The 25,746-nt window shown below is 42.3% G+C and overlaps 1 protein-coding gene across 1 annotated transcript in view; it reads left to right on the top strand.

Annotated features, from left to right (window-relative positions):
* The window catches only part of SHANK1 (SH3 and multiple ankyrin repeat domains 1), a 1,748,119-nt gene that overhangs the window by 581,893 nt on the left and 1,140,480 nt on the right, over positions 1 to 25,746 (top strand). Inside the window, exons 9-10 of the mRNA XM_085616131.1 lie at positions 11,021 to 11,098; positions 18,481 to 18,547. Of these exons, the coding sequence (XP_085472257.1) occupies positions 11,021 to 11,098; positions 18,481 to 18,547 (145 nt within the window). The remainder of the gene's footprint in view (positions 1 to 11,020; positions 11,099 to 18,480; positions 18,548 to 25,746) is intronic.

Below are 25,746 nucleotides of genomic sequence, written 5' to 3'. Positions count from 1 at the left end.
GATAGGAGTAGTGCAAGGGTAGTGCCTGCGTGATTAAACCAATGTATAGCTAACGCGTTGATGATTGCAGGAGTTCTGTCTGGGGTATTAGAGAAGTACATAGGTAATGCCTTGTGATTCCATGATTGCAGGAGTAATATCTGGGAGATTACAGGAGTACATAGAAAGTGCGTGGGTGAAATTTATAAGTGCATGTGTACTACCTGGGTGATTGGAGTAGTACTGCAGTAGTACCTGAGTGATTGGAGGAGTGCAAAATCCTGAGTTGTAGCAGAATACTAAAACTGCAACACAAAAGTCAGCAGGTCTATGACATGGTGTACACTTTTGTACTGCAGCTTAAAAATTCTTTAACTACTCAGGGTGTTAGGCGTACTCAAAATAAAGCATAAAAGCTAAACATGTCTGTTATAAATCTCACCATATTCCTGAAACTATACATGCATATTTGTCTACCTTTTGAAATCATCATCATATATAACAGAAATAAACAAGTAAACTGAGCTTTACATTTCAAAGACACACCTACATTTCTGCAGTGTATTTCAAGTGTACCTTTCCCCAGACTCATAGAAAGTAGCCTAGTCAGTAATCCCTTCTGCTAACATATCTTAACAATTACTTTTGTGCTGCAGCTTCACCATTCTACGACTATTGGGCTTAGTCAAACATAAAGCAGCAACCTATCTATCATACGTCTCTACCATAACTCTAACCATATTCCTAAAACATGCATGCTTCTATCTAAACTTATTGCCAAAAGCATTTCACATATTAGAATACATGTGCAAGTATAAACATAACCACACTCACAAGACCATAAAGGCCTTGCAACTTGACAGACTACACATAACATTTCAAACACACCTAGATTTATGCAGCAAATTGCAAGTGAACTTTTATCACCGACTCTTATAAAGTACCATAATCAATAATTCCTCTCCCAACATATCTTAAACATCACTTTTCTACTACTACTGCTTCACTATTCTAGTAGTAATCAGGTATAGAGCATAGCTAACAGCAAAGCAACACTTCACTTATCTTTCATGAAAGTCTCCCCATAGTTCTAAAACCATGTATGCATACCTTTTGCTAGCAGCATCATATATAAAAGTAATACACAGATAAATGTATACCTCTGTTTTATACATCTATCATCTTCAGCTGTATAACACATACCATAATATATGTGCAAGTAGAAACATATCTCAGTCACAACATCATCCACAGCTCAAAACTTCACAGACTACACTTCAATTTTCAAACAGACACTGAAAAGTATGCGGTATATATGAAAGATAACTTTCCACACATCATACAAATTACTCTAAAAAATAACATCTCTACAAACATCTCAAACCTCACTTTCGGGCTGCTGCTTTACCATTCTATAACTACTTATAATGTTACACCTACCCAAATGCAAAGCAGGAACACTTCACATGTCTTTAATAAAAGTCTCACCGTATTCCAAAAAGCATACATGAATATGTCTGTACCATAACACTATCCAAACCTTAAAAATTCACAGAACAAACTTCCAATTTCAATCGACTACCAAAAATGATATGACATATTTCAACTGTACCTCTCTAGAAACTTAAAAAAAGAAGTCTAATCAATAATAGCTTATGTCAACATCTTTTAAACCACACTATTATGCTGCATCTTCACCATTCCACTACTATTCACAGTCTAGAACCTACCACATAAAAAGCAACACCACCTCTTTGTTATACATCATGCACCTTCAAATGTATAAGACATATGAAAGTACATATACAAGTAGAGACACACTTGAGACATAAGTCCATGCACACCTTAAAACTTAACAGACTCCACCTCCAATTTTGAAGCAACACCTAAAATTATGTGGTATACTACAAATGTACATATCCACACATTAATTAAACTACCATAATTACTAATCCATCTTCCAATATACACATATTACTGAACAAAAACTATTTCAAACATCTCTACATTTAATAATATATTTCAAATATCACAGTTCATCAATAATTTTTAAAGATTAAAAATAATCTAATACATAATGCACCTCACAAATTTATAACTCACCTTCCAAATTGATTTGTAGAATTTAAAATATCACAAACTCATAAAAGATTTTCTTATGCACACAACCAATGTAATGCACCACTCTCAGCAAGGTAAAACCAGTAATGGCAAACTTTCCCTCTCTTTCTCCACACAAATACATGTAAGTAACAAATCACATTTTTTCCTACATTATTTCAAATTATAAAACACATTTCTATTGGTTAGACTTATTAACCCTTACCAACTGACTTCTAAAAGTGCCCAAACTGGTTCTGGAATTGTTTTGAGTCGTGACTCGCCCGTGCACCAACGCGATGGAGCCGCAAATCCATACAGGAGTTAAAAAATATATTACAAATAAAAATACCACTATTTTTTAACAACACACTACTTCTAAAGATAGTACTGACTTGGGAAATTATACTTGAATAACATATCACCGATATATAAATTACAATGTCACATTTTAAGTCCACAGTTAAGTTTCAACCCTTCCCCCATGCTGCTTAATGCCAGTTTCCATAGTAGCAGTTCATGGAACGTTCAACTAAACTGACAGGTCACAAGTTCACCATATTTTCAAATCCAGCACACAAGGTTACAAATGCAAACAGCAGGTGTGGTTGACGTTTGCAGAATATCTTCTTATCCTATCTACTGTACCTTTCAAACATTTTCTACTAACCATTAAGGAACATGCTTTTTAAAGAAAGTAACATGCACCCTATTTTTGAGTGTGCAATCTTCTTAACTAGCCAATCAATTCTCTACTTTTTCAAAAACAGCATCTTGTCCACCATTTTAGATACCTCTCATTCTACCAACTGACTACCTCGGCTACAGACATCATTTCATTACTTGGGGGTTGGGGGGAGCCCACGATGACCCCCACCCTATTTTAATGAAGCCCCCGGGACTTGGGGGGGGCCCGCGAGGCCCCCCCTTATATAAATAAAGTCCCGGGGAGGTGGCGTTCCCCGGGGCTGCGGGGGCCCTCGCTATATAATTACACATTGCCCCCGGGACCTGGCCCACCCAGGGGCTTAAGGAAAACCAAGTGCTTTTTTTGCCACAGGGACCCCCTTACCAGCCCTAGGGGGTTAGGGGGTATTTACCCTGAACCCTTTCCTACATTTACAAACTTTTTGATATAACTCTACCGAGTCACAAAATGGCTGCCAACACATACTGCTTTGGAGTGTTGGCAGCCAATAAGAATGAAGCTCATTCGCGGGAGGATTCGCGGCTCCTCCTCAGTGCTTACTTATCTATATTTATATGTTTTGAATTTCTCAGGAGCTACTGAATGGATTTACACCATTTAAAAAAAAAGTCGCTTTCTGAACCAAGAGCTACCTTTTGTCAAATTTGGTGTAATTCTGTTCAGCAGTTCGGGCTGTAGCCTGTTCCAAAAATTCCTATGGAAATGAACATGGAGAAAACGCGTTTTGGGACCCCCTTTTTTTCTCGGCCCTGCTTGACGAATCATCCCAAAACTTTCAAAATAGGAGCTGACCTGAGCACCCCAATAGTTTTGAAAATTTCGCTTTTTGAATAGAAACATGGTCCTAACTATAACTATATATATGTATATATATATTCACTTAAAAAACCATAGGTTTCACACATGTTATAGTTAGTAGGACATTTCACTCGTGAAAAACCAATGAAATTCCCCTGTTATAGTTAGTGCAGGCAACTATAACTCACGCGACCGCAATCCTCTGCTGATGACGTCAGATATTACATCACTGTATTTAGACACTTATTTACCCATGTCTTCTTCCATTAATTTTTAGCTATACATATATTACAAATATTTTTTTTTCAGAAAAACACATATGTCATCAGTGATGTAATATCTGACGTCATCAGAAGAGCGGAGCGGAGCGCCCCACCTATTTTGAGAATTTCGCGAGGATTCGTCAATCGGCGCCAAAGTTATTCCAAATAGAATGTTGCGGATTTCCTATAGAAACACGGTCCTAACTATAACTATCTACTGGCGACCGCCAGTAGATAATATATATATATATATATATATATATATATATATATATATATATATATATATATATATATATATATATATATATATATATATAGTTTTCTTCCCATCATTTGCAAAAAGAAAGATGTGTGTTATCTCTATAGAACATTGTTGTACATAGTTATGATGTAATGATTCTTGGAATGTGGAAGTAGTGAGGAGAGTCAGTTGAAAGCTGGCTTAAATGGTGGCTGGGACGTTTTGTACTTACAGCTTAACTTCAATAAATAAGTATTTGGTTTATCAACCTTCTGTGTGCTGTCTAACTTCGTCACAAAAACTCTTTAGTACGGCCTAGTTGTGAGCATTCCCTGGATGCGGCCACCAATGAATGAGTAATAACCCTGAACACGTGGCAAGGAAGAGGTTGGGTAAGTTATTTGCCTGACAAACGCTAGAGCCCCGACCTTCCCTGCCCTAAGTCCAGACTAAATGGGGGGATGCAGGCATTTGTGTATAGACAGGACACACCCTATTCAAGTGTAAGTGGGGCTGTGCTCAGCTCCTGTCTCCCATGCTGCCAGTGATGGCCCATCTCACACCTCAACTCCCATTGTGTGTGGCTGTTTAGGAGGAATACACAGGGCCCAACTGTCACCCACACCTAGTCATGTGACCAGAAACAGGCTGCAGGCACCAAATGGCTAAGTCATTTCTAAAAGTGGCATTTTTAGAATTGTAATTTAAAATCCGACTTCGCCATAAGTTAGGATATTAAATTAGGATTCTAGAGATGCCAAACATGAAACAGTTATCTCTTTCCATTTGGAAATTACACTTACAAATGTAATAAGGCAACTCTAATGTTATCCTATGGGAAAGATAGACCTTGCAGTCGTGAAAAACAAATTCAAGAATTTTTCACTACTGGGACATGTAAAACTTAAAAGTAAGTCCTACTTTTTAAATACATTGCCCCCTGCACTCTGGGCTGCTCAATCAAGGCCGACCTTAGGAGTGACTTACGTGTATTAAAAAGAAAGGTTTGGGCCTGTAAAAAGGTTTATTTTGCCAAGTCGAAATGGCAGTTTAAAACTTCACATACAGGCTCTGCAGTGGCAGGCCAGAGACATGCTTGAAGGGCTACGTAAGTGGGTGGTACAATCAGTGCTATAGTCCCACTAGTAGCATTTAATTTACAGGCCCTGGTCCTACTCAGACCCTCATTATGAGTTGTTTTGTAATTCTGATGGGGATGATACCAGCCCCTTTGGAATTATTAGATGTACAGAAGCACCGCAAACCTCTTAACTTTAGCCCTGAGATTTAGGCAGCTAAATGATCTCAAATCTCCTAGTGAAAGACAGTGCTAACTGAGGAATTGCTTGGAGATTCAGACCCATAATTCCTCATTACCCAGGTAATTCCTCATTTCCTAGTGTGCACCCAGGTTCCAGTCCGTAATGGGCCAGAATTTCCACCCCCCTGGAGTTACCTGGTATTCGTGACTGGGGGTTATGAACAACCTATACATTTACTGGGCCACTCTTAATGAGGGATATATTTGCCAATTTCTGAAACCTGTTTTTAATGCAGGGTCAATCTTCTCAAATGACACATTTATAAACTCTAGGTACTGACTCAATACTCACCTAATTGCTATAGGGTATATTTAAATTAGGCAGCTGTGAGTGAAAGTTGGCTGGTCTTACCTGTGCAGACTAGGCTGAACATGAACAGGAGAGCGTGATGTGCAGTACCACACGGTAGCACAGCAGTGGTTCTTGTATTGTTCAAGAGCTCAGACTCGATCTGTAATTTGCCTCCGAACTAACTTAAGGCAGAGGGTACGTTATGCCTGATATGGTCACATCATCATTCTTGCCACAAGTTGCTCAAATCCGTGGAGCCTAATGTGTTTGCAGACATGAAGAATATAAGCAGAATCTGTAGTGTCAAAAACAATTGGAAGCATTTAGTAATTTGTTGCAAAGAATGTATTAGAACAAGTTTAGCTTACACCAGATTCAGTTAAATGCTGTAGCTATAAATGTGTAGAAACATGCAGAGATTGTGTGTATAACATGCAAAAAATAAATATGTTGCATAAATTAACTTCTTTCTACTGATCATTGTTCATTTGAAAAAAATCTGATCTTACAAATGAAACACCAATACCAGTTTTTCATATTTAAACTACAGTTGTAATTAAGCTTTGTGATCAGCCTTTTACCTTGGCTGCTGACTCTGTTGAGCAGCGATGTCATTTCATTATTACCGGCGCCTAGAGATGTTGCAACTTGACTGTAACAGTTAAATTGGAGACAGGCTTTTATACACGGATTGCAGGCTCCATGTTATGTTTTATGTACTATTATTTTTAGTGACTTCAGTAGACTGGCTGACAGATAAAGTTGTGTTCACGCTAGACCTAAAACATAGGGGAGATATTACACTGAAATATGGGAATCAGTAGCGCCTGAGAAGGTCTATATGGGTGCAGCATAAAGGTCTATTAGAAAATGTAGGAAGTCTAAGAATTGTATTCCTGACCTTCAAAAGTACATACAGAGATTGCTTTTAGCTGTGGTCCATTTATACAGAAATATGTCAAAGTTTACAATTTGGGAAGAGGATGAATATATTGACTTCCTCAATTGCTTACAGCTTTCGCAAGGAAGGCTTAAACCATGATGTAAAGCCTGAAAAGAATGGTCCTTTTAGTCAGTATGGTTAATCGGTGCCACAGATGTTGGATGGATGTAAAGGGCGGTGTTTACCCTCTCTTGGGAGCCCCAGTAATCTCCACTGTTCGGAGCAAGAGACCTCATTACATTTGGTGTGGTAAGGCTGACTCTAGGGCAAATGAGTGTTTGTCTCCAGATTAGGATTACAAATCGAGCTCACATTTTGCACTGACCACCCTTTTTTCCCCACACAAATTCTGCAAGGCTAAGCGTCTGTAGTGTGTACATTGAGGACTAAGCCTGGCAACAATTTGTGTGAGGAAAAACTTCAGTAGTCTGTTTTCAAGCTAGATTCCTACCTATGGATCTCGAAATGGGAGTGCACATGGGAAGAATTGAGCTTCGGTATCAGTATTTTGCCTTGACTCCAGATTACTACACAATATTTTCCTGAATATGAAGGAATTAGTGTTATCCACCGATAGAGGCTCATGCTGTCTCTTAGGTGGTCCATTTGCCATCTTCGTGAGCAAGGGCACACCTTGCTACTGTGTGCCTGCTGAAAGGCCTTCACTTTAATGGCTACTGGCCATTTTATACTTGCGGAGATCCTTCACTTTAGGAAAGGAGGGAAGTGACCAAATAAGGTGACCCTAGCCACAAGTATGGGATGAAGTCAACATCAGAATGAGAAAATTATGCCACTCGATGCCTTTTTAGGTCTCGCTGGCGTTGCAGCGCGAAGCGCTGCCGCCAACGAGACTATTGTTGCCGTGTTTACTCCCAAGGGAGACAGACCTGGGCACGAGCCGATTCTGGTCTGGGCACGAGCCGATTCTGGTCTGTGAACGCGCTTCACAGTGGAACAGCTTGTGCGCGTTAATTCCAGTTGAGTGCTCGTCTCCGGAAGACGTGCTGCGCCGATTCTGGTCTGGGCACGAGCCGATTCTGGTCTGTGAACGTGCTTCACAGTGGAACAGCTTGTGTGCGTTAATTCCAGTTGAGTGCTCGTCTCTGGAAGACGTGCTGCGCATTAATTATAGTTGAGTCCTCCAGCAGCCTGGGGCGCCTGTCGACATGCTGTGCTAATGATTACTGTGGGGTCTCATGCTGTGATAATTCTCACTTTCTGTGTTGTGATCGGGAGCAGGCGTATTACTGGCGCCACCGCCACGCCTTCATTAGTCATAAAAGCTGCATGGCAAACGATAATTAGGGCGGCATGTTTTAGGACATTTTTAGCAATTACTTTGTTTACTTAGTGCTATTAGTGATATCTTTCGTGCATCCAATGCTCTATTTAAACGTGCAGCACTGAACATTTTCAAAGAAGGCGAATCAGCGACATTCATTGGAGACACGACCTATTTGAAGACTCTTGTTTTACTGGGGTAAGTTCTGTGAACTGTTTAGTTTGTTTACTTTATTATAGTATAACTGGCAGGGTTGGCTAAATTATGAGAGAAAAGGAAAAATATGCAGGAGATGATGGTATGAGGCAAGTGTGGCAAATGTATAATTATGCGTACACCATATAAAAGCAAGTTGCAAAATGTCCGGTGTTGGGCGGATGGGTTCACTGTGCTGTTGCGTCGCCTGTAGGTGTGGTTATGAGTGCATGTGACTAGCTGGCGACATGTCCCTGTACTGTTACTTGCCTTTGCACTTGTTTTTTTTTGCATATATATATATAGCACGAACTCGACCCGAAGTTTATTGGAGCGCTTTACACGAGCACCATATTTACATTACACATTCAGATTAAGTGATTTGCCCAGAATCACAGGATGTTGATGCGACCTCGAGGCTCAAACTCTGGTTTCCAGCACCAAAGTCGGCAGTTTAGCCGACGGACCACATCCTCGCCCTTGCCCTGCTGATTTTCAGGGACGGCTGCTCTGTCTTCACAAGGGTCGGGCGAACTATGACTCCGCTGCCTGACCTGGAACAGATCTGTTAGGTGTTTGTATTTATTTTTTAGTTTTTTTTATTTAGCGCAAACTCAATCCGTAGGTATTGGAGCACTTTACATGTATACCACATCCATTATAGAAGGACACATTCATGTTTGGTAGGTACGTGGATATTAAGTTATTCATAACCGGCGGAGCCAAGGCTGGTCTCTCTACCTCTGTGACTCCGGTTGCTGCTCGCGCCTCGTGTATAGCTGGTTTTCCTAGTTATCTGGCGAATACAAAAGCGAGCTTTGCTGTGTTTCTGTTTAAAGGCTACACATAAGGGGCTCAACTGATCGAATTGTAACCAGCTGTCCAACACAATACCGGCAGAAGGGCTCAGTGAGACGTACACTTGTAAGGGGCAGAGGTTACACTCCCGGCAAGTCTGCCTCAGCCTTCATTCTTCCGAGGTGGATCAATTGAATACCATTCATTGGGTAGTAGTTATATCTGTTAACCGAGCGTAGAAATGGAGCAAATTTAATACGGAGGGCTATTTGAAAAGTATAATTTTTTTCCAATGAGCCAGATGAATTTGTCTTTATGTTCTTGGGACTTATAAGAATCTTGTAGTGTGTACATCAGGCGGGTCATGTGTCTTTGGAAAACTAGCACCTTTTTGTGATATTGTAGTTGCATGATAGTTTCACATTATAATAGTGGGGGCTCGGATGTCAAACCTCCTTTCCGGATGTTGGTCCTTGCCAGCAGTCATCACCTACTGCCAAAGACCTGCTTTTTAAAATGTATATCACCTGTCCACCTCCTTCCCCTTCCGGTACCCCCCTCACTAGTGCCCTCTCTCCCTTTCGTTTTCACCCTTCCAGCCTCTCTTCCCCCGTTCTCTCTCGGTCTGCCATTTCTCTCCATGCCCCCATTTCTCTCTCCCTGTGCCCCCTTTCTCTCTCTCCCTGTACCCCCCTTACTCTCCATCCCATTTTCCCGTGACCCATAGCTTTGGCTGCAGGTGAGTTGGCACAACTCCTGTGAGAGAAGTGTCTCTAGTTTAGGTGGCACGTGCCCCTGCTGGGACCATGGTCAGGCGTTTGTCTGTTACACAGAAAACCACGTCTCCGTTAAACTGCAGTTTGAGAGTATTTTTGGTTATTGTGTTTATTTACTGTACCAAATGAATCATGGTGGAACCGGGAATCTTATGCCAGAGCATCCCAGGAATCCAAAAAGTAAAACTGAAAAAACACATTTTGGAGAAAAATCATGTGATGTTGCAGAAATCGCTTCATCTCTTAGTGGTGTTTAATGTAGGTTCATTTACAAACCCCAGCCATCATATAAGGTCTCTGGAATGCCTTAGACCTGGCAGAGTCTCTTGATGCCCATGAGCAACAGTAAAGAGCATGTTCACCGCTGAAGAGAGTGACCACTTCACCATTCATCCCTTTGTACCTGCAAACAGAGCTGAATACTTCACCTTTCACCACTTTGCATCTGCAAACAGAGCTGACCACTTCACCAGCTGAACAACATTTGCACAAGCGTCGCTGACACCCCGTACTACCAATTTTTTTATTGCATATGATGCCCCAATCACATCAAGTACATTTGTTGTGATCGGTAGTCCCTGTCCCCTGCTATACATTCCATCGTAAATTTTTAGATCCTGTTTTTTGTATTTTTATTCATCCATTCACACTCCTTTACGTTAAAATAGCCATAGCTTTACTGTACAGGTGCTAGAATAGCTTATAATATGGTATAGTGTGTAATTTTTAAATAATCACTCCACTGCAAACAAAAACATTGATAAAAAACACTGCCATTTACAATGCCAGTAGCTCCAACTGCAACAAATGCGAGACCTATTGCATTGCAAATGCTTGTTTTTCCTTAGATAGTCTTGGCTGTTACAGTACTGACTACCCATCAGTATCTGCATCTACCAAAGACTAGTCCATTGTAGGTTTTAGCCAGATTTCAGTGATTGGTTGTATTTCACAATTCACTCGAGGGACTCGAGATATAGAGGACAACTGACATGGAATTATTTGGAATGTTGTTCTGATTTGACTTCAAAACTAAGCAGGAACACCATTGGAGGCTGGTGTATCTTCAAGAAACCTTTCTTGTCAAGATGTGTACTCTGAAATATATTTCCTATGTAGTTGAAAGTTAAAAAAATTTATTCCGAAGTTATTACTCTGATAGTGGGTGGTACTTTCAGTATGTGCACCAATAGCTGATACCAGCATCAAAGCACTTTATTAGAGATGACTAATGTGTTTTATTGGCCATTAGGCTTGTGCGTTTTATTAACCGTGGCCTAAACTGTCATTTATGTCTCCTCTGTCTTGTCTTCACAGGAAAGCAGTGCTCGGATCCTGCTTTACCGAGGCGCCAACAAAGAGATCAAGAATCACAATGGGCAGACTCCCTTTCAGGTAGGGACTCCTTCTCACCAGATGGAGAGGAGTGTTATTGCTATTGTTATCCCTCACCCCCCCCCAAAAAATGAGCTGATATGCTTTATTACTTTCACCTCCCATGCAAAACTGTGCTACGGAAACTAATAGCATTTAAAAGGAAGAGTGTAGCTCCAAACATTAAATCGCGTCACGCATAAAAAACTACACAACATGGCCGCGATTTTTTATGGGTGCTGTACTACCTCCCACAAGCAGCGGATTATAATGAAGACAGTGCTTAAGAAACCAAATATTGATTCCACATTCTCTGACGGTCTTGTTTTATATTCATGTTACCTTTCTTAGCCCAAATTCCTATCTATGTACCATGGTCTCTGGCTGCCAATTTAGCATCCTCAAAACTGAAACAAAATATTGAAAAAGAAACACACTGGCCAAGCACCAAGCCCTATCGGCAAACCTATGGGCATCTTCCTGTCCACAGGCAAAATGCTCAACCCTTGCTGCGCACAGCCAAAGGTCACGAACAGCGTTTTTTTAGTGTCTGTGGCTGGCTGGATGCTGGCAGGCCATGCTGAGAGCCCCTGTGGCTGTGTGATGTGAGGGTTGAGCACCTGCAGCAGATTTTGTTTAGGTCAAGCTATATGCCCAGTCCACACTGCTCACTCCCAATGGCCATGTGGAGTGGAGGGTGTTAAGTAATTACATCACAAAAACACAATGAAATTCACTGAAAAAAAAGTTAAAGACTGAGTTGTGGTTCTGGTTCAAGTGTGGAAAGCCATTGAAATAAGCCAGTTATGCCCTCAACGCACACACTACAGATGCCATAGCTTGCTGCACTATTAACATTTGCTCTTCCCATTGTCCTTGAGGAGGCAGGGATTGAAGCCTGAACTAAGTCCTTCAAGGCTCCACAGTGTGGAACTTTTCCTCATTTCAGTGGGTTTTCATGTTACGTATGTCGATATTTTTAGGTCTCGCTGAGCCCAGCGCATGCGCTGGCTCGAAGAGACATTTTATATGTGGGCTTCAAAAAGTGCTACCAGGCCAGCCTAGAGGTACAGTGCATGTGCGCGGGCGCGCGCGCCACGCTTACTTTCACTTTCGCGGCTGCACGGCCGCTTTGATCGCGATCACGATCACTTTCACTGCGCAGACCCAGCCTCCTCTGCCGGCACACTCACAACTGGCAACATTACGAGGGAGTACGTGCCACGTTACTTCAGTTAATTTTACTAGCTGCTCCTTCTCCCTTTTTAATTTCCTGACCAATTTGCCTTTAGTTTGACTCTTCAACTACACCTATTAAGCACCATTGGTAAACTTTAAGGATTTCATTTTAGATAAACATATTTCAATAATTACTAGGGATAAAATCCATCTTTACTCAATTTAAGTTACTCCTATCCCCTATAGAGTGCCGCCTCCATCAAATTTCGTATTCACTTGTAATCTTGTGCACTCGCAGCAAATGTGATGCCCTGGTGGCACAGCAGAGATGGTATGACGTCACCCGAGCCCAGCTGGGGGTGCCCCTTCCATTACATTCTTAATAAAGGTAAACACATGTACAGAGTGGTATGCAGCTTCATAGCAAGAAAGGTATGACAACGGACTGGCTTACATTCAGTAGGACAAATATGAACCTATTTAAGTCCGAATAAAATCACTGCCTGCCAAGCAGACAGTATTAGAAGTTTCGTAAATTAAATGAGACTTTGGGAGAGAAAGATGAAAGCTCTAAACGTTCCAAAAGCGCTTGAACTTTAATATCCCTAAGGGAATGGAAAGCTGTACCCGAGAACACACACTCATGAAGTGAAAGAGCAAGCATGCCTGCTGGAATCAATCTCAAAGTGTCACTTCACAATAATTATATTATAGAAAATGTCAACCAAAAAACAGATTATGATCAAACTTTCACAAGCTTTGTTACAGCATACACTGGTACAGTTTGCAGAAATCTGCTGAAACCACCGGATGCCGTTAATTTGAAAACGGGCCATCATGCTGTGAGCACATCTGATCCAGCCGACACCTTTCCCTTTAATGATCACTGTTTAGAGTTGTCAAAGCCAGTGGGTTCAATTTAACTACACAGGGATTACCAGATAGTCAGTGCATCATTGCAGTGAATGAAAGAGGCTAGAACAGGAAACAAGTGTCTTTGCGGATACTGTGCTGGAGTACACAAACAGCTGCATGAATACTTACGATTTGTCTCTTCTGCAAACTCGCCTTTGTGGACTCACTTGCCGTCTGCGAGGGGACAGAGACTTTCCTCTTCTGTCTTTGATTGGGGACTGGGCACTTGAGGACTTCAGTATCTGGAGACATTTTGTATGTGGGCTCCAAAAAGTGCTACCAGGCCAGCCTAGAGCTACAGTGCATGTGCGCGGGCGCGCGCACCGCGCTTACTTTCACTTTCGCACGGCCGCTTTGATCGCGATCACTTTCACTTTCGTGGCCGCACGGCCGCTTTGCTGCGCAGACCCAGCCTCATCTGCCGGCACACCCACAACTGGCAACATTACTTTTCTACAGCGCTTCGAAGCCTGAACTGGTCTAGCGCTTGAAATCAAGTAAGCAGAGATTCACAATGTTATTTTACATCGCAAATCACGCAGTGTTGGGCAAGGTGACACCCCTACACGTAGTTATGAATTACAGTCTCGCTTGTGTGCAGCCGGCCCAGGTACAAACAGTGTTCACGTGGGTTGTGAATGAACCCGCGATGGTGTGAGACTCCGGGGCAAACCCTGGAAAGCCCAAGGTCTCTTCAGCCCGATGTGTCCGTCTCTCGTCGCCCCTCCCCTCCCTCACGTCTCCTTCCTCCTTCCAGTTCTCACACTCTGCTTTCCTCCCTCCCTCACCTCACGTCTCCTTCCTCCTTCCAGATCTCACACTCTGCTTTCCTCCCTCCCTATCTCACTTCCTGTACACAAACCTTTCCTGGCTGGGGACCAAATCTAAGAGACTTGAGTGAGATAACTAACTTAGGAACACAAGACAAAAAAACAAGCACTTTCCCAGCACTTGAAGCTGTGTGCGTGCACTACCCAGAGACGCGAGGCACGTCCAGCATTCACCGGTCTGAGGCTCGTGCACGGAACTAGCGGTCGCAAAGCCTGGGGTGCACAAGATCACACCTCAGATCTGTGGTGCACGTCTGCCACTCACCAGGCTCACGGAGTTAGCAGCAGGTGATATGGATTCAGCGAAACCTGTCGCCGGGGGACACACGGTGGCCACAGGCAATGGTGAATGCTCCCCGAATGTCATTTCCTGATGCCATATTTGTTTTTAAAATCATCTCACGGGCAGAAGCATGCACATCTGTCACTAACAAACCATCCCCTGCACCAGAGATTAATGCAGTGTGTCTGCACGTCTCAGGGGCAGGGAACCTACACACTTATCACTAACAAACCATCCCCTGCACCAGGGTTTAATGCAGCATGACTGCACGTCTGAGGGACAGGGACCCTGCACACCTATCACTAACACACCACCCCCGCACCAGGGACTAATGCAGCCTGTCCTAATAGAGTCTGGCGGGGGACCCTCTACGTACCTTGCAGGGGGGCCCCCTCAATTATAGTTACGCCACAATGGGAGAAAGGTCAACAAGAGCACTCTTTTTTCAGTGGGAGCACACAAGTGAATGGGTCTGTAGCACTTCTGAAAGTTCATTCACTGTTGATCACATAAGGTCGCTGTGATGTAGTTTTACTCCTGCTTATATTACCGCCACAAGCATTCGGTAATAAGATTTCTGCACAATTTTCTCATGAATCCAGGTCACCTGAATAAACTCGTCCAACTGGTATGGCTGTGCCTTTCTGGTCCTAGCAATCTTGAGCAGGTGAGGAGTTTGTTGAGCTTTCAGAATATTTCCTAGTAGATTAAACAAATCAGGATTCCTTGCAGCGTCCAACTTTACTACCAAAGCACAAGTACTCATTTTCTCTGCCTATTTAAAGAAAAAGCAAAGAAGAAATTGCTTAAAGGATGCTGTGCTATTACATTATGAAGAACAAGCATTTGCAATGCAATAGGTCTCGCATTTACGTGAGTTTAAGTTATTGGCATTGTAAATAATGCCTTTTTTTTTTTTAAACGGAAACAAAAATAAAAGACATTGTCATTTGCAATGTCAATAGCTCAAACTCACGTAAATGCGAGACCTATTGCATTGCAAATGCTTGTTTATTTAAGTTGTGAGGCTCTGAACTGCTGACGAATATTTAATGTCTATGAAATTTCCAATATGGTTGTCTAGAAAGGAAGCAAGGAGAAGAGTGTTGCCACACTTTGAGTTAACTTAGGATAACCCCTTCGGAACCAAACAATATGGTATCCCAGGATAAAATGTCTAGATGTACTGCTCAAAAGAAAGATCATGTGGAAATCCTTGCTAGAACACTGCCTGGAGATTATCTGTCTAGAAAAAACTCACTTAGTCAAGAGACATTGAAACATAATGGAATTACTACCCTTGCTCCACTTCTCGATCCTTGACAGTAAAAAACATACAAGGCTGGTAGATTTCGATTGGTTAAGGGCGATCTTGAAGGTTTCATGATAACCAAGGCAATGTTCTATTCTCCAAATGCTGGGCAGAATGATTGTTTGCGACATTTAATGATGCAGCACTCAAGTTTTGCAGAAGGGAATATTAATCTCACAGTGACCTCAACTTGTTTGAAATGGGAACCTGAACGGTTCTTGAACTGAGTTACAATTGACTAATGTGTTTTCTGAAAAACGAAATCATTAATTGGTCTCGATAGGCCGATGGGATATTTGGATGGAACTCTGTGAGCAAGATATACGTCTAAGAATTTTGTCATCCTGGCCTTGCCTTCGAATATATAGGCCTACCTTTTAGAAAGCTTCAACAATCTAGGTTACAGTTACTGAGGGAAGGTGCAAGATCGAGAATCTCCATACCACCTTTACAGGGCACAAAGAGGCAGGGTGGGGTCGGCATACCCAATCTTGGCATGTACTATCAAGCAGCATAAGGATGGTAATTGAATAGTACCAGACAGAAACTGAAAAATTACTACTCCATATGGAAAAGGCTAAATAGGCCAATCAAGTGGGGCATTGTTTAGTTGAGAAAGGAATTAAGGACTTCAACCACATACCAGAACACACAGTGCAGACTGCTCTAAACACCTAGGGTAGGATAGCTACAAAACAGGGAGTTTTCTGCTTTCTAGCCCAGTATAATCCAGTTCGTTTTAATCCAGCCTTCACCCTGGCACGTCATTATTTTTCATTTGACAAGTGGAAGGAAGAGGGGAGGTGTACATTTATTGCAGACATGTTCAGAAAGGCCTCGATAGAAATTATCACCCAGTGGAAATAAGACTTTAAACTAAGCGAATAAGAAGGTCTGCAATATATTCCATTACATCACTGGGATTGTGAACTCCACAATGAAAAAAAACAGCTACATGGGATTTTACAGAAAATTGGGATGCGTTTAACAAGAAAAAATGAAACTTTAGCATTTCATTTTTGAAGAGTAGACTGTGGTCCATGGAACCACTAACAGCTCTTCACAAATATTTGTTTCAGCATCCACAAAGGGGTTCCTTTGGAGACCCCTTCTCATTTGCAATGGTTACCACGTCCTTTGAGTTGTCAGTAAAACATTAATGTTTTGTGACTGTTATTTGAGCGCACAACATTCATACCTACCACTGCAATTGTGAATTTGGAAGGGATGCCCTTAACACGCCCCTTCCAAATACTGAATCGCAAATAAAAACTGTGATTCAGTAGCATGTTACCAAATCTCAATTTGTGATTTTTACATATATAAAAGCAATTTTGCAGCCAGAAAACAGCCAAATTCTGTAAATCAGTCTGTTACCGGCCACAAAATGATTTGTACATATGGCCCTAAATGTGAGTTGCATAAGTGGGTGACAAGGGGATCCCCTAGCACCCCAAATTAGCATAAACTGAATAAACAAAGGTTCAAGACATACATTTGTAAGCTTTAGCATAGAGGACTCCAACGGAAATCATATTATCCGAGTGAATCAAAGGTCATGAGAAAGTATGTGGATGATTTTCAAACAAATAAAAAAAATTAAACTTCCACTGCTGAGCACGCTAATCAGAAATTTCTCATTTAAAAAAAAAAACAGTCATAGAAACAAGTCTTTACATGTCATAAACAGGCACAACTTGAAGGCATGGTTAGCAGAAAGATGGCTACTAAGGCAAAAATGTAAGTAAATGTAAGACTGTAAACAAGGAGACAAACAATTCTCTATTTTTTCATGATTTCAAACGTCATTGAACAGCTTATGTAAACTGCTATAAAGTTCTCTACATTGGGGATAACCATTAATGAATGTCTCATTCTCTCTTTTACCCTTTCTCTTGCACTCTGTTTAAGTTTCTCTTCCCTCCTCTTTAACTACATTATTCTGCTCCTTTCTCTTTTATACACCATATTGCTTTCTCTTTTACTTTTTCTTGTATTGTATATTTCTCTCTTTCTTGCTCTCTGCTTTTTTCTCTCTCTCAACCTCTCTGACTCTCATTCTTTATATATCTGCTTTCTCCCTCATTCTCATTATTCCCAAGCATCCGTTTTCTTTTGGTCACCTACCTGTAGATCCTCCTCTCCTTTCCCTCACACTAACACACTGTTGTTCTTTTTAATTTTTCGCAATTTCCTCAGTGTAATTCTAATTTTTATTTCTCTGTTTTCTTTGGTCACCATATTATGTTGCTTTTTTCCTTCTTTCTCTTTTCTCTTTGTTTAACCTCATTAGGGTCCATTACTAGATAGGCAGATTTAGGTTCAGAGATGCCCGGTGACTGCAATTATAGTTATTGTCCCCGGAATAGGAAAAAATATGCAGAACTGGAATTGCCAGGTACTTTTTCACATGGGGATTCACGAGTCTTGTGGAAAATTCCACGCCTACTATCAGCAATTGGCAAGTGGAAGTAGGAACAGTGGGGGTAGGGTGAGGAGGGTGTCAGGGGACAAGGGAGGATGGTGCCAGGCAGCGAGGAGCCCTCCATACTCCGACCTGTGTCATAGGAGGGGTAAGGATCCAGTTTTCTCTTGTGTCCGTTTCCCAAGCTCAAGCTTCATGTAATTTTCCTGACTGGCTTCACCTGCTGGTAAAATCGGGGCTGTTGTTTGTGCACCTGGAAAATCCAGATGCTGAAATACTAGGCTTGTTGGGATTGGGCAAGGCAGCGCCTCACATTCAGGGCATTCATCTTTTTTGGGCTTCAAATTTCGGTTTCTGATCTGGTGTTTCCTTAACTTTCTAATGCTTTTTGCTGCTTGCATTGTTGTGCCTCTGTTTTGTGTTATCATTCTCTCTATGTTTTGTGTTTTTTGCCCAAAGGTTGCTGTGATTTCAGGGAACTTTGAATTAGGAGAGCTGATAAAAAGCCACAGAGAAGTAGATGTTGGTAAGTGTGGGTGCTGGACCTCTCTAAATGTGTGATCTTAAGTGTAGGTTTTCATATATATTGATTCAACACCATCTCACTTTCAAATGTGTATTGTTGTCCAACATGATCCTTTAAATTGATTCACATGCTTTAAGAAATTTCAGACTCAGAAAAAGACCCTGATAAATAGTTACCCAATAGTTTTGATTTTCTACCTCCTAGACTAAACTGCTGACCGCACCAGCAACCGCACACTAGTTTTCATGCACACTTCTCAACACACGCTTACTATGCAAACACGCAACTGAGATTTGGGACATCATCACCACTCTTGCACCCAACATCATCTTCCTTAAAAGACCTGGCTCAACCCCACATCTGACATCGCCAATGCAGTACCCAAAGGATATAAGATCACCCACCGTGACAGTATCAAAAAGCCAGGTGGAGGAGCCACCATCATGCACAGGGAATATATCCAGGGCACCACCACGACATGATGACATTGCCCCAGCCATGGAACATCTTAACTTCCACTTCCAGACGGATGGCAAAACCACCTCCTCGGTCACCCTCGCTTACCATCCGCCAGGACTACAACCAAATTTCTGCAGCTTCATAGCTGACTTCATAGCCCCTCTCACCATAGACACCAAGTACTACCTACTCCTCTGCGACCTCAACTTACTTCTCAGTGACCACAACAGTACCAACACCAACAACCTCCTTGACAGCATAAACACCATCGGCCTCACCCAACTCGTCCACGACGAACACACACCACAAGCCACATGTTTGACCCCGATCTTTACCTCCAGTGACCACATCAAGTACAACCACACCACAGAACTCACCAGAACTGACCACTTCATTGTCCACTTCAACATCGCCAGCCCAAGGACCTCTGCCTCCAGTCTGCCCAGCACCCCCTACCGCAGCTGGAGCAAAGTCTCAGAGGCCCCCAACACGTTCCAACCCATGCCCGCCAATAACCTAGATCAGAACGTCAGAAACGTCTACACATGGTTCACTAACTGCACCAACAACGTCGCTCATACCAGCAACAATAACACACACACAGATGATCCGGCATGCAGTCGAGCTGGTACATCAAAGACCCAGAACCGCTAAATGCTACTGTAAACAACTGGAGAGAAAATGACGCACAAGCAAGGATACCACCATCAAGGCCTCCTCTCAGACAGTTCTCAACCTCTACTACTGACAGAAAAGAGATTAAAAAAAAAACATAGCCTCACTCACCAACAACAGCAAGGAACTCTACAACATCATCAAGGAATTTTCTCACCCCTCAGCTGCATCAAACATCACCCCCTCACAGGAAGTTTGCAACAACCATGCACACTTCTTCGATGGGAAGATCACAAAAATCTACTGAAACTTCAACCCCCCAGCCCAAGGCCACTGACTTCTACAACCAAAACAATGGCCCACTACTACTGCATATAACTGACTGACCAACTGAAACCAACTCCCCCCAGAGGACACCACCTCCATTATGACCTTGATCAGCTCAGGAGCCCCCTCCAACCTGTGTCCACATCACATCTTTAATTTAGGGTTAGCCAGAGTCAGCCGTGAACTCACCACCCTGTTAAATCCTTCAATAGTCAAGGCCACCTTCCCTGAGAACTGGTAACATGCAGAGGTCAACGCCCTATTAAAGAAACCTTCAGCTGACCACAGTGAACTTAACAACTACTGTCCAATCCCCCTGCTCCAGTTACCGGCCAAAGTACTAGAAAAAGTCAGCTACCAACCACTCTCCTCATATCTGGAGCAAACCACCTACTCAATACTTCCCAATCTGGATTCCGCAGCAACCACAGCACTAAGTCAGCCCGCATCGCAGCCACCAACGACATCGCAGCCCTACTCGACCAAGGAGAGGCAGTGCTCTAATCATCCTAGACCTTTCAGCAGCATTCGACATGGTCACTCACCGCACACTTATTGCAAGGCTGCACAACATCGGTATCCAAGGAGCCACTGTCAGATGCATCGCCTCCATCCTCACCGGTAGAAGCCAGAAAGTCTGCCTAGCACCATTTTTATCCGAGCCCAAAGAAGTAATCTGTGGAGTACTGAAAGGATTCTCGCACAGCCTCTACCTATTCAAAATATGCATGACACAAGTGGCCAGCATTGTCGAAACCCATGGGTTCAACATGTTATCCTATGCCGATGACACACAACCTATCCTCTCCCTCTCTGAAAACACTACCAACACTAAGACCAGCTTCCGCAACTGCATAACAGATGTCGTCAACTGAATGAAGGACAACTGCCTGAAACACAGACAAGACAGGGGTGCTGCTCTTCGGTGACAAAGGCTCCCCATGGGATGCCACCTGATGGCCACCAACCCAGACGGACAAGCCAGAAACCTAGGCATCATCCTGGAAAACACGTTAGTCATGACGGCCCAGATCAACTCAGCCTCCTCCTTCTTCTTCTTCATCTTTTGCATGCTTTGCAAGATCTTCAAATGAGTACCAAAAAGCTCCAAACACACAATCACCCAGGCCCTTATATTCTGCCGACTGGATTATGGTAACGCTCTCTACACAGACCACACAGAACACTGCAGCCAGACTCACTCTCGGCCTCTCAAGAAGAACCCACATCACCCCCCACCTCAAGGATCTCCACGGGCTCCCTATTCAGAAAAGATGTCAGTTTAAATTCCTAACCCGCTATTTCAAGGCCCTATACAACTGTGGACCCGCCTACATGAACCACCTCCTTAACTTTCACCAGCCCACCAGGCACCTCCGCTCTGTTTCCCACACGCTAGCCCACACCCTCTGTTTCCAGCAAAGCAGGAGTGGAGGATGTTCTTTCTCCTATCTGCCAGTGAAGACATGGAAAAAACTACCCCTATACCTCCGGACCTCCCCATCACTTCTGGAGTTCTGTAAGGCTCCAAAGACCTAGCTCTTTGGCTGATCACCTAGACCCTGCCAGCAACTTGATACCCTAACGGGTGACAAGCTGCACTGTACAAATCGACTGATTGATTGATTGCTTTACCACACTGTAACTTTGCATATTAATTTACTGTACCAATGCTGTAACATGATACCGAGCTCAGTACCTTGCAGTTACAAATTAAACCCCATGAAATAGGGAATTAACGTGTGGGTACAGTTCTTCCGACCATAAATCCATACAGGTTAACACATACATGTATCACTTGCTCTGAGGATGTGTTAAGTGTATGCTGTGGGCTCTGTGAAGGGTGAGGCTTAGGAGAAGGAGGTCGGGGTGTTGCGTTAGAGAAGGGGAAATATTTTTTAGCAGGGAAAGCCTTGTCTGTGTCCCTCTATTAGAAAAAACAGGACTGAAACTTGTCTGCTACTGCAGGCAAAGTATCCTGCAATTTTTCACATCAGATTGGTCCACACCCAAAAAAGGGGTGTGGGAAAACACAACAACTTATAATCAGGTGGAACAAAATTAACGAATGAAAGCATGCATTCATTTTCTTATATTTGACTTGTGATTGGGGCCTCTAGTATTTAGATTGTCCTGCAGTTTGTCAGATATGCAATGTATTCAACCAAAAAACCCTCATACGGAGACCTATGAGAGTTTGAGAAACTAGCTATTGTTGTTAGTTTCATCAGAAAAGAAGCCAAATGAATTAACTGGAGAGAGGGGCATTTCTGATTCTGAAGACTCAAGTTATTCATGATCCATATCAAAACCTCTAGTTTGATGACAACTTCTAATTATAAAGGTTTGTTGATAAAGCATTGCACTCAATTACAACAGGAACTTGAACAGCTTGGGCCATGGATCCTACACTCTCATGAATGTACTTACATTTTCAGGTGCACCATAAAAGCCATGTATGCAGCCTATAAGGCTACTTTCAAGCCTAGAAGCAAGTTATGATTTTTTAAGGAGTACTGAGAGCAGAAAGAGCCTCTGTCATTGATTGCCAAGGCTTGTTTCAAGTTTATCTGACTTGCCTTTCACTCCTTCTACGCACTGTATCCTTATGAGAGCGAGTCTCCTAATTCTTTTGTGAGTGGATGAACATACTATCTGATAAATGCACAATGTACAGGGCATGATACTGCTTCACAAAGGCGTTATTGATTCCAGCTTCACATAAAGTTGGATGAGCCCATCTAAAACAAGCTGTCAACTCCTTCTCCACAAAGACAGCATATTAGCCCTTAAAACTACACCAATAACCTTGAGTAAGATAGCTTGCTCGTAAATGAGTAGACAGATCTCATCAGGCCTCGAGAAAGTAAACAAACACATCTAGCCATAAAATTCTGTATGGTCTTGATTAAATCTATTCCTCCTAGGAATGGTACAAGGGAATTTTCTTGTTGACTGGATCGAAAACATTTGGATTTTCACTTGCTGGATCTTGTGTGTAATAGTATGTCATTTGCAATTCAATGATGTTAAATAACACTGGTATCATGTGTGAATATACCTAATAATTCAACAATATCTTTGTGATGCATCGTATATTTGCAGATATTGGAATTTAATTTGAAGTTCAATTTTCTTCTGGCAGTGGAATATCAGCTTCTACTGCATTGGATCTTTAATAGATTCACATATTTAAATCTTTCAGTTTAGAAAACAGTTTGTTATATAAACAATTACAAAACAATGTACGTTTAGTAGCCATTCACCCTTACTTAAAAAGACTTGACTTTAACCAATGCGTTTGAAGGGCCATGAACTACACTGGCCAGAGATCATTACCTCTCAAAGTTTCATCACATGTCATGAGAGCCAGGAGACTCTTCTGAGCTGAACAGGGGTTTTCTAAATTCTGGCAATTTTTTAGTTTTATCGAACCCCTTTGGTAGTTTCCCCCTAAAGTTCTGTCTCTTGGGTCTTGGACTAGGGCTTGCATCTTCTAGGATGTTGGATTCTTAAAGTAAATCAATCATCAGGCTTTTTGGAGCTTGTGGCAAGAAGCGTCTCTATATAAGACATGCATTTATTGCCGCTAGCCTAAGCATAAACATGTGTATTGTAAATCCTGCAGAATATTCTTGTCAAAGATGCTCCAGGAGCCATACTAACTGAAGAGGGAAGATGTTCTGCCCTCTAGGGCTGAGTCAGCCAAAAGTGTTTATTCCACTTCTTTCAAGAAGAATCCCAAAAGTGACAAGGCTAAGGAGGAAAAACCTTCAGTGTCTGGGAAGTCTTTTGGAATGGAATTCCTGCTAAGGTGCCTAAACAATTTTGTCATACAAGCACCTAGAAAGCCTGAAGGTAAGCCTTTCTTATCTGCTGTGGAACAAAAATTAAACACCCACTTAAGTTCCTGCCAGCATCTTCACCTGGGATATCTTCGCCATTATCACTGACACCAAAATCATCTACTATATCAAAAGGTTTGTCCTCGTCGACAAAGTTTTCATCCACAAAGTTTAAACAGCCATCGACGTCTATACAAAACAACACTTCCATTATCTAAAGTCCCACAAATGATGGTCTGCTCATTGACAGCCACACTGTGGATGGGCTCCTAGTTGACTTTGCCACAACTGTTGGTATACTTGTCGACGACACCACCATTGATAGTTGCTCTATCAAAGCTACTACCAAGGACCCAAAGTCAAGGATTGTGGAAATTCCTTTGCAACAGGCTGGACCATTTACATAGTTTGCAAATGAATCTTCTGGTATCAGACTTTGCCAAGTAAAGTGTTTCATGCTCCACCTGCAAAGCTATTTGACACCAAGGTTGAAGGGACCTTTCTAAGACTCTGATGACAGTGGTCGATTTGTACCTGCATATAGTCCTGTCAATTGGAGAGTCAAGCACCAAGACAATGATGATCAGGAAGATGCTCAGTTCCATCTAAGAGATCCTACTCCTTTAACTGCGCACCATCCAGAGGATGGGCAAGCCAGGCATAATGGACATTTCATTATGACCAACATTTTGACTTTTACTACGAAGAACCTCCTATGATGTATGTACCGACTTAGAGATATTTGAGCTACGATGACCGATGTTTGTCCAATACGCCCATCCCCTCCTCCCCTATTAAAAGCCTTGGGATGTGGCTGGACAAGTCCCTTTTAATTAATACACAGGCCAAACAAATCTTACGTCAACTTGTTTTGACCCCCTCAGAGCACTCTAAAATTATTTACATTATCCGGAGTGTGTCCAGAAGAATTGTGGTCCAATCCCTTGTTCTCTCCCAGTTGGACTACGGGAACTCTCGGTACATAGGCTCCCCCAAATATGTCATCAAAAGGCTCCAGGTTGGTCACAATGCAACAGCAATGATCCTATACAAGATACCAAAATTTGCCTCTGCAAACAGTGCTCTAGCTTCTCGCAATGGCTCTCCATTTAGGCAAGGATAACATTTAAAATGCTCTGTCTGGCACGTAGAGGGCTTAACACCATATGACCCACTATGATAAGGGCAATCTTGACACCCTACTAACCAAGTAGGGATTTAAGATCCTTTACAGGTCGATTCTTGAAGGTACCTAGAATTCACAAGGCCAGATGAGGCAGTAGGCCCATTCCCCATTTCATGTCTCAGCCCCATACTTTGAAGCACACTTGCATAGAATTAAGATGCCTAAAAAACAAGTCACAGTTCAGATAAAGGCTAAAAGCATGGCTTTAGCCACATTAGTACCCCCTGTGCTTCTCCACTTGTCCCGAAGCAACGCTATGTCTTAGCCAGTGCTGGAAATCCTACGGGTAGCCATGCGATTTAGAAATCCACATAGCATAGCATCTAAAATACTTGTTCTACCAAGCCAGGTTCAGCAAACTAATTGTTTTCACTATGATTTTAAATACCTTTCGAAGAGAAGTTTATAAGCCATACCTGTAGTGGATTATCTCTTGAGTGAAGAAAAGTAGTATTGTCGTAGCGACTGTACTAAGGATGGAGAAGACATACAGAGCCCCGGGCTTTATGGGGGCATGTCTGAGTGGCCATCCCAAGGCAGTTTCTGTTGTCTAGCAATCTGCTCCGCACAGCACATGTAATCCCTCATCTCCACGTAATTCATATCTTGAAAAAAACAGAAAGATACCTAAATTACTTGGGCAGTTTGGTCCTGTCACTGACACCTACCTAAATCCGGACTGCGAATGCAGTGGCAATTTAAGGGCACTGCGATTGCCAAATGTGGAATGATATTTGCCTTTACTTTCAGTTCATTCCACAAGGGAA

Source organism: Triturus cristatus, chromosome 7, assembly GCF_964204655.1.
Source record: "Triturus cristatus chromosome 7, aTriCri1.1, whole genome shotgun sequence".
Lineage (NCBI taxonomy): Eukaryota > Metazoa > Chordata > Amphibia > Caudata > Salamandridae > Triturus > Triturus cristatus.
The sequence above is the reverse complement of the archived record's forward strand: the minus strand, read 5'-3'. Positions and strand labels throughout refer to the sequence as shown.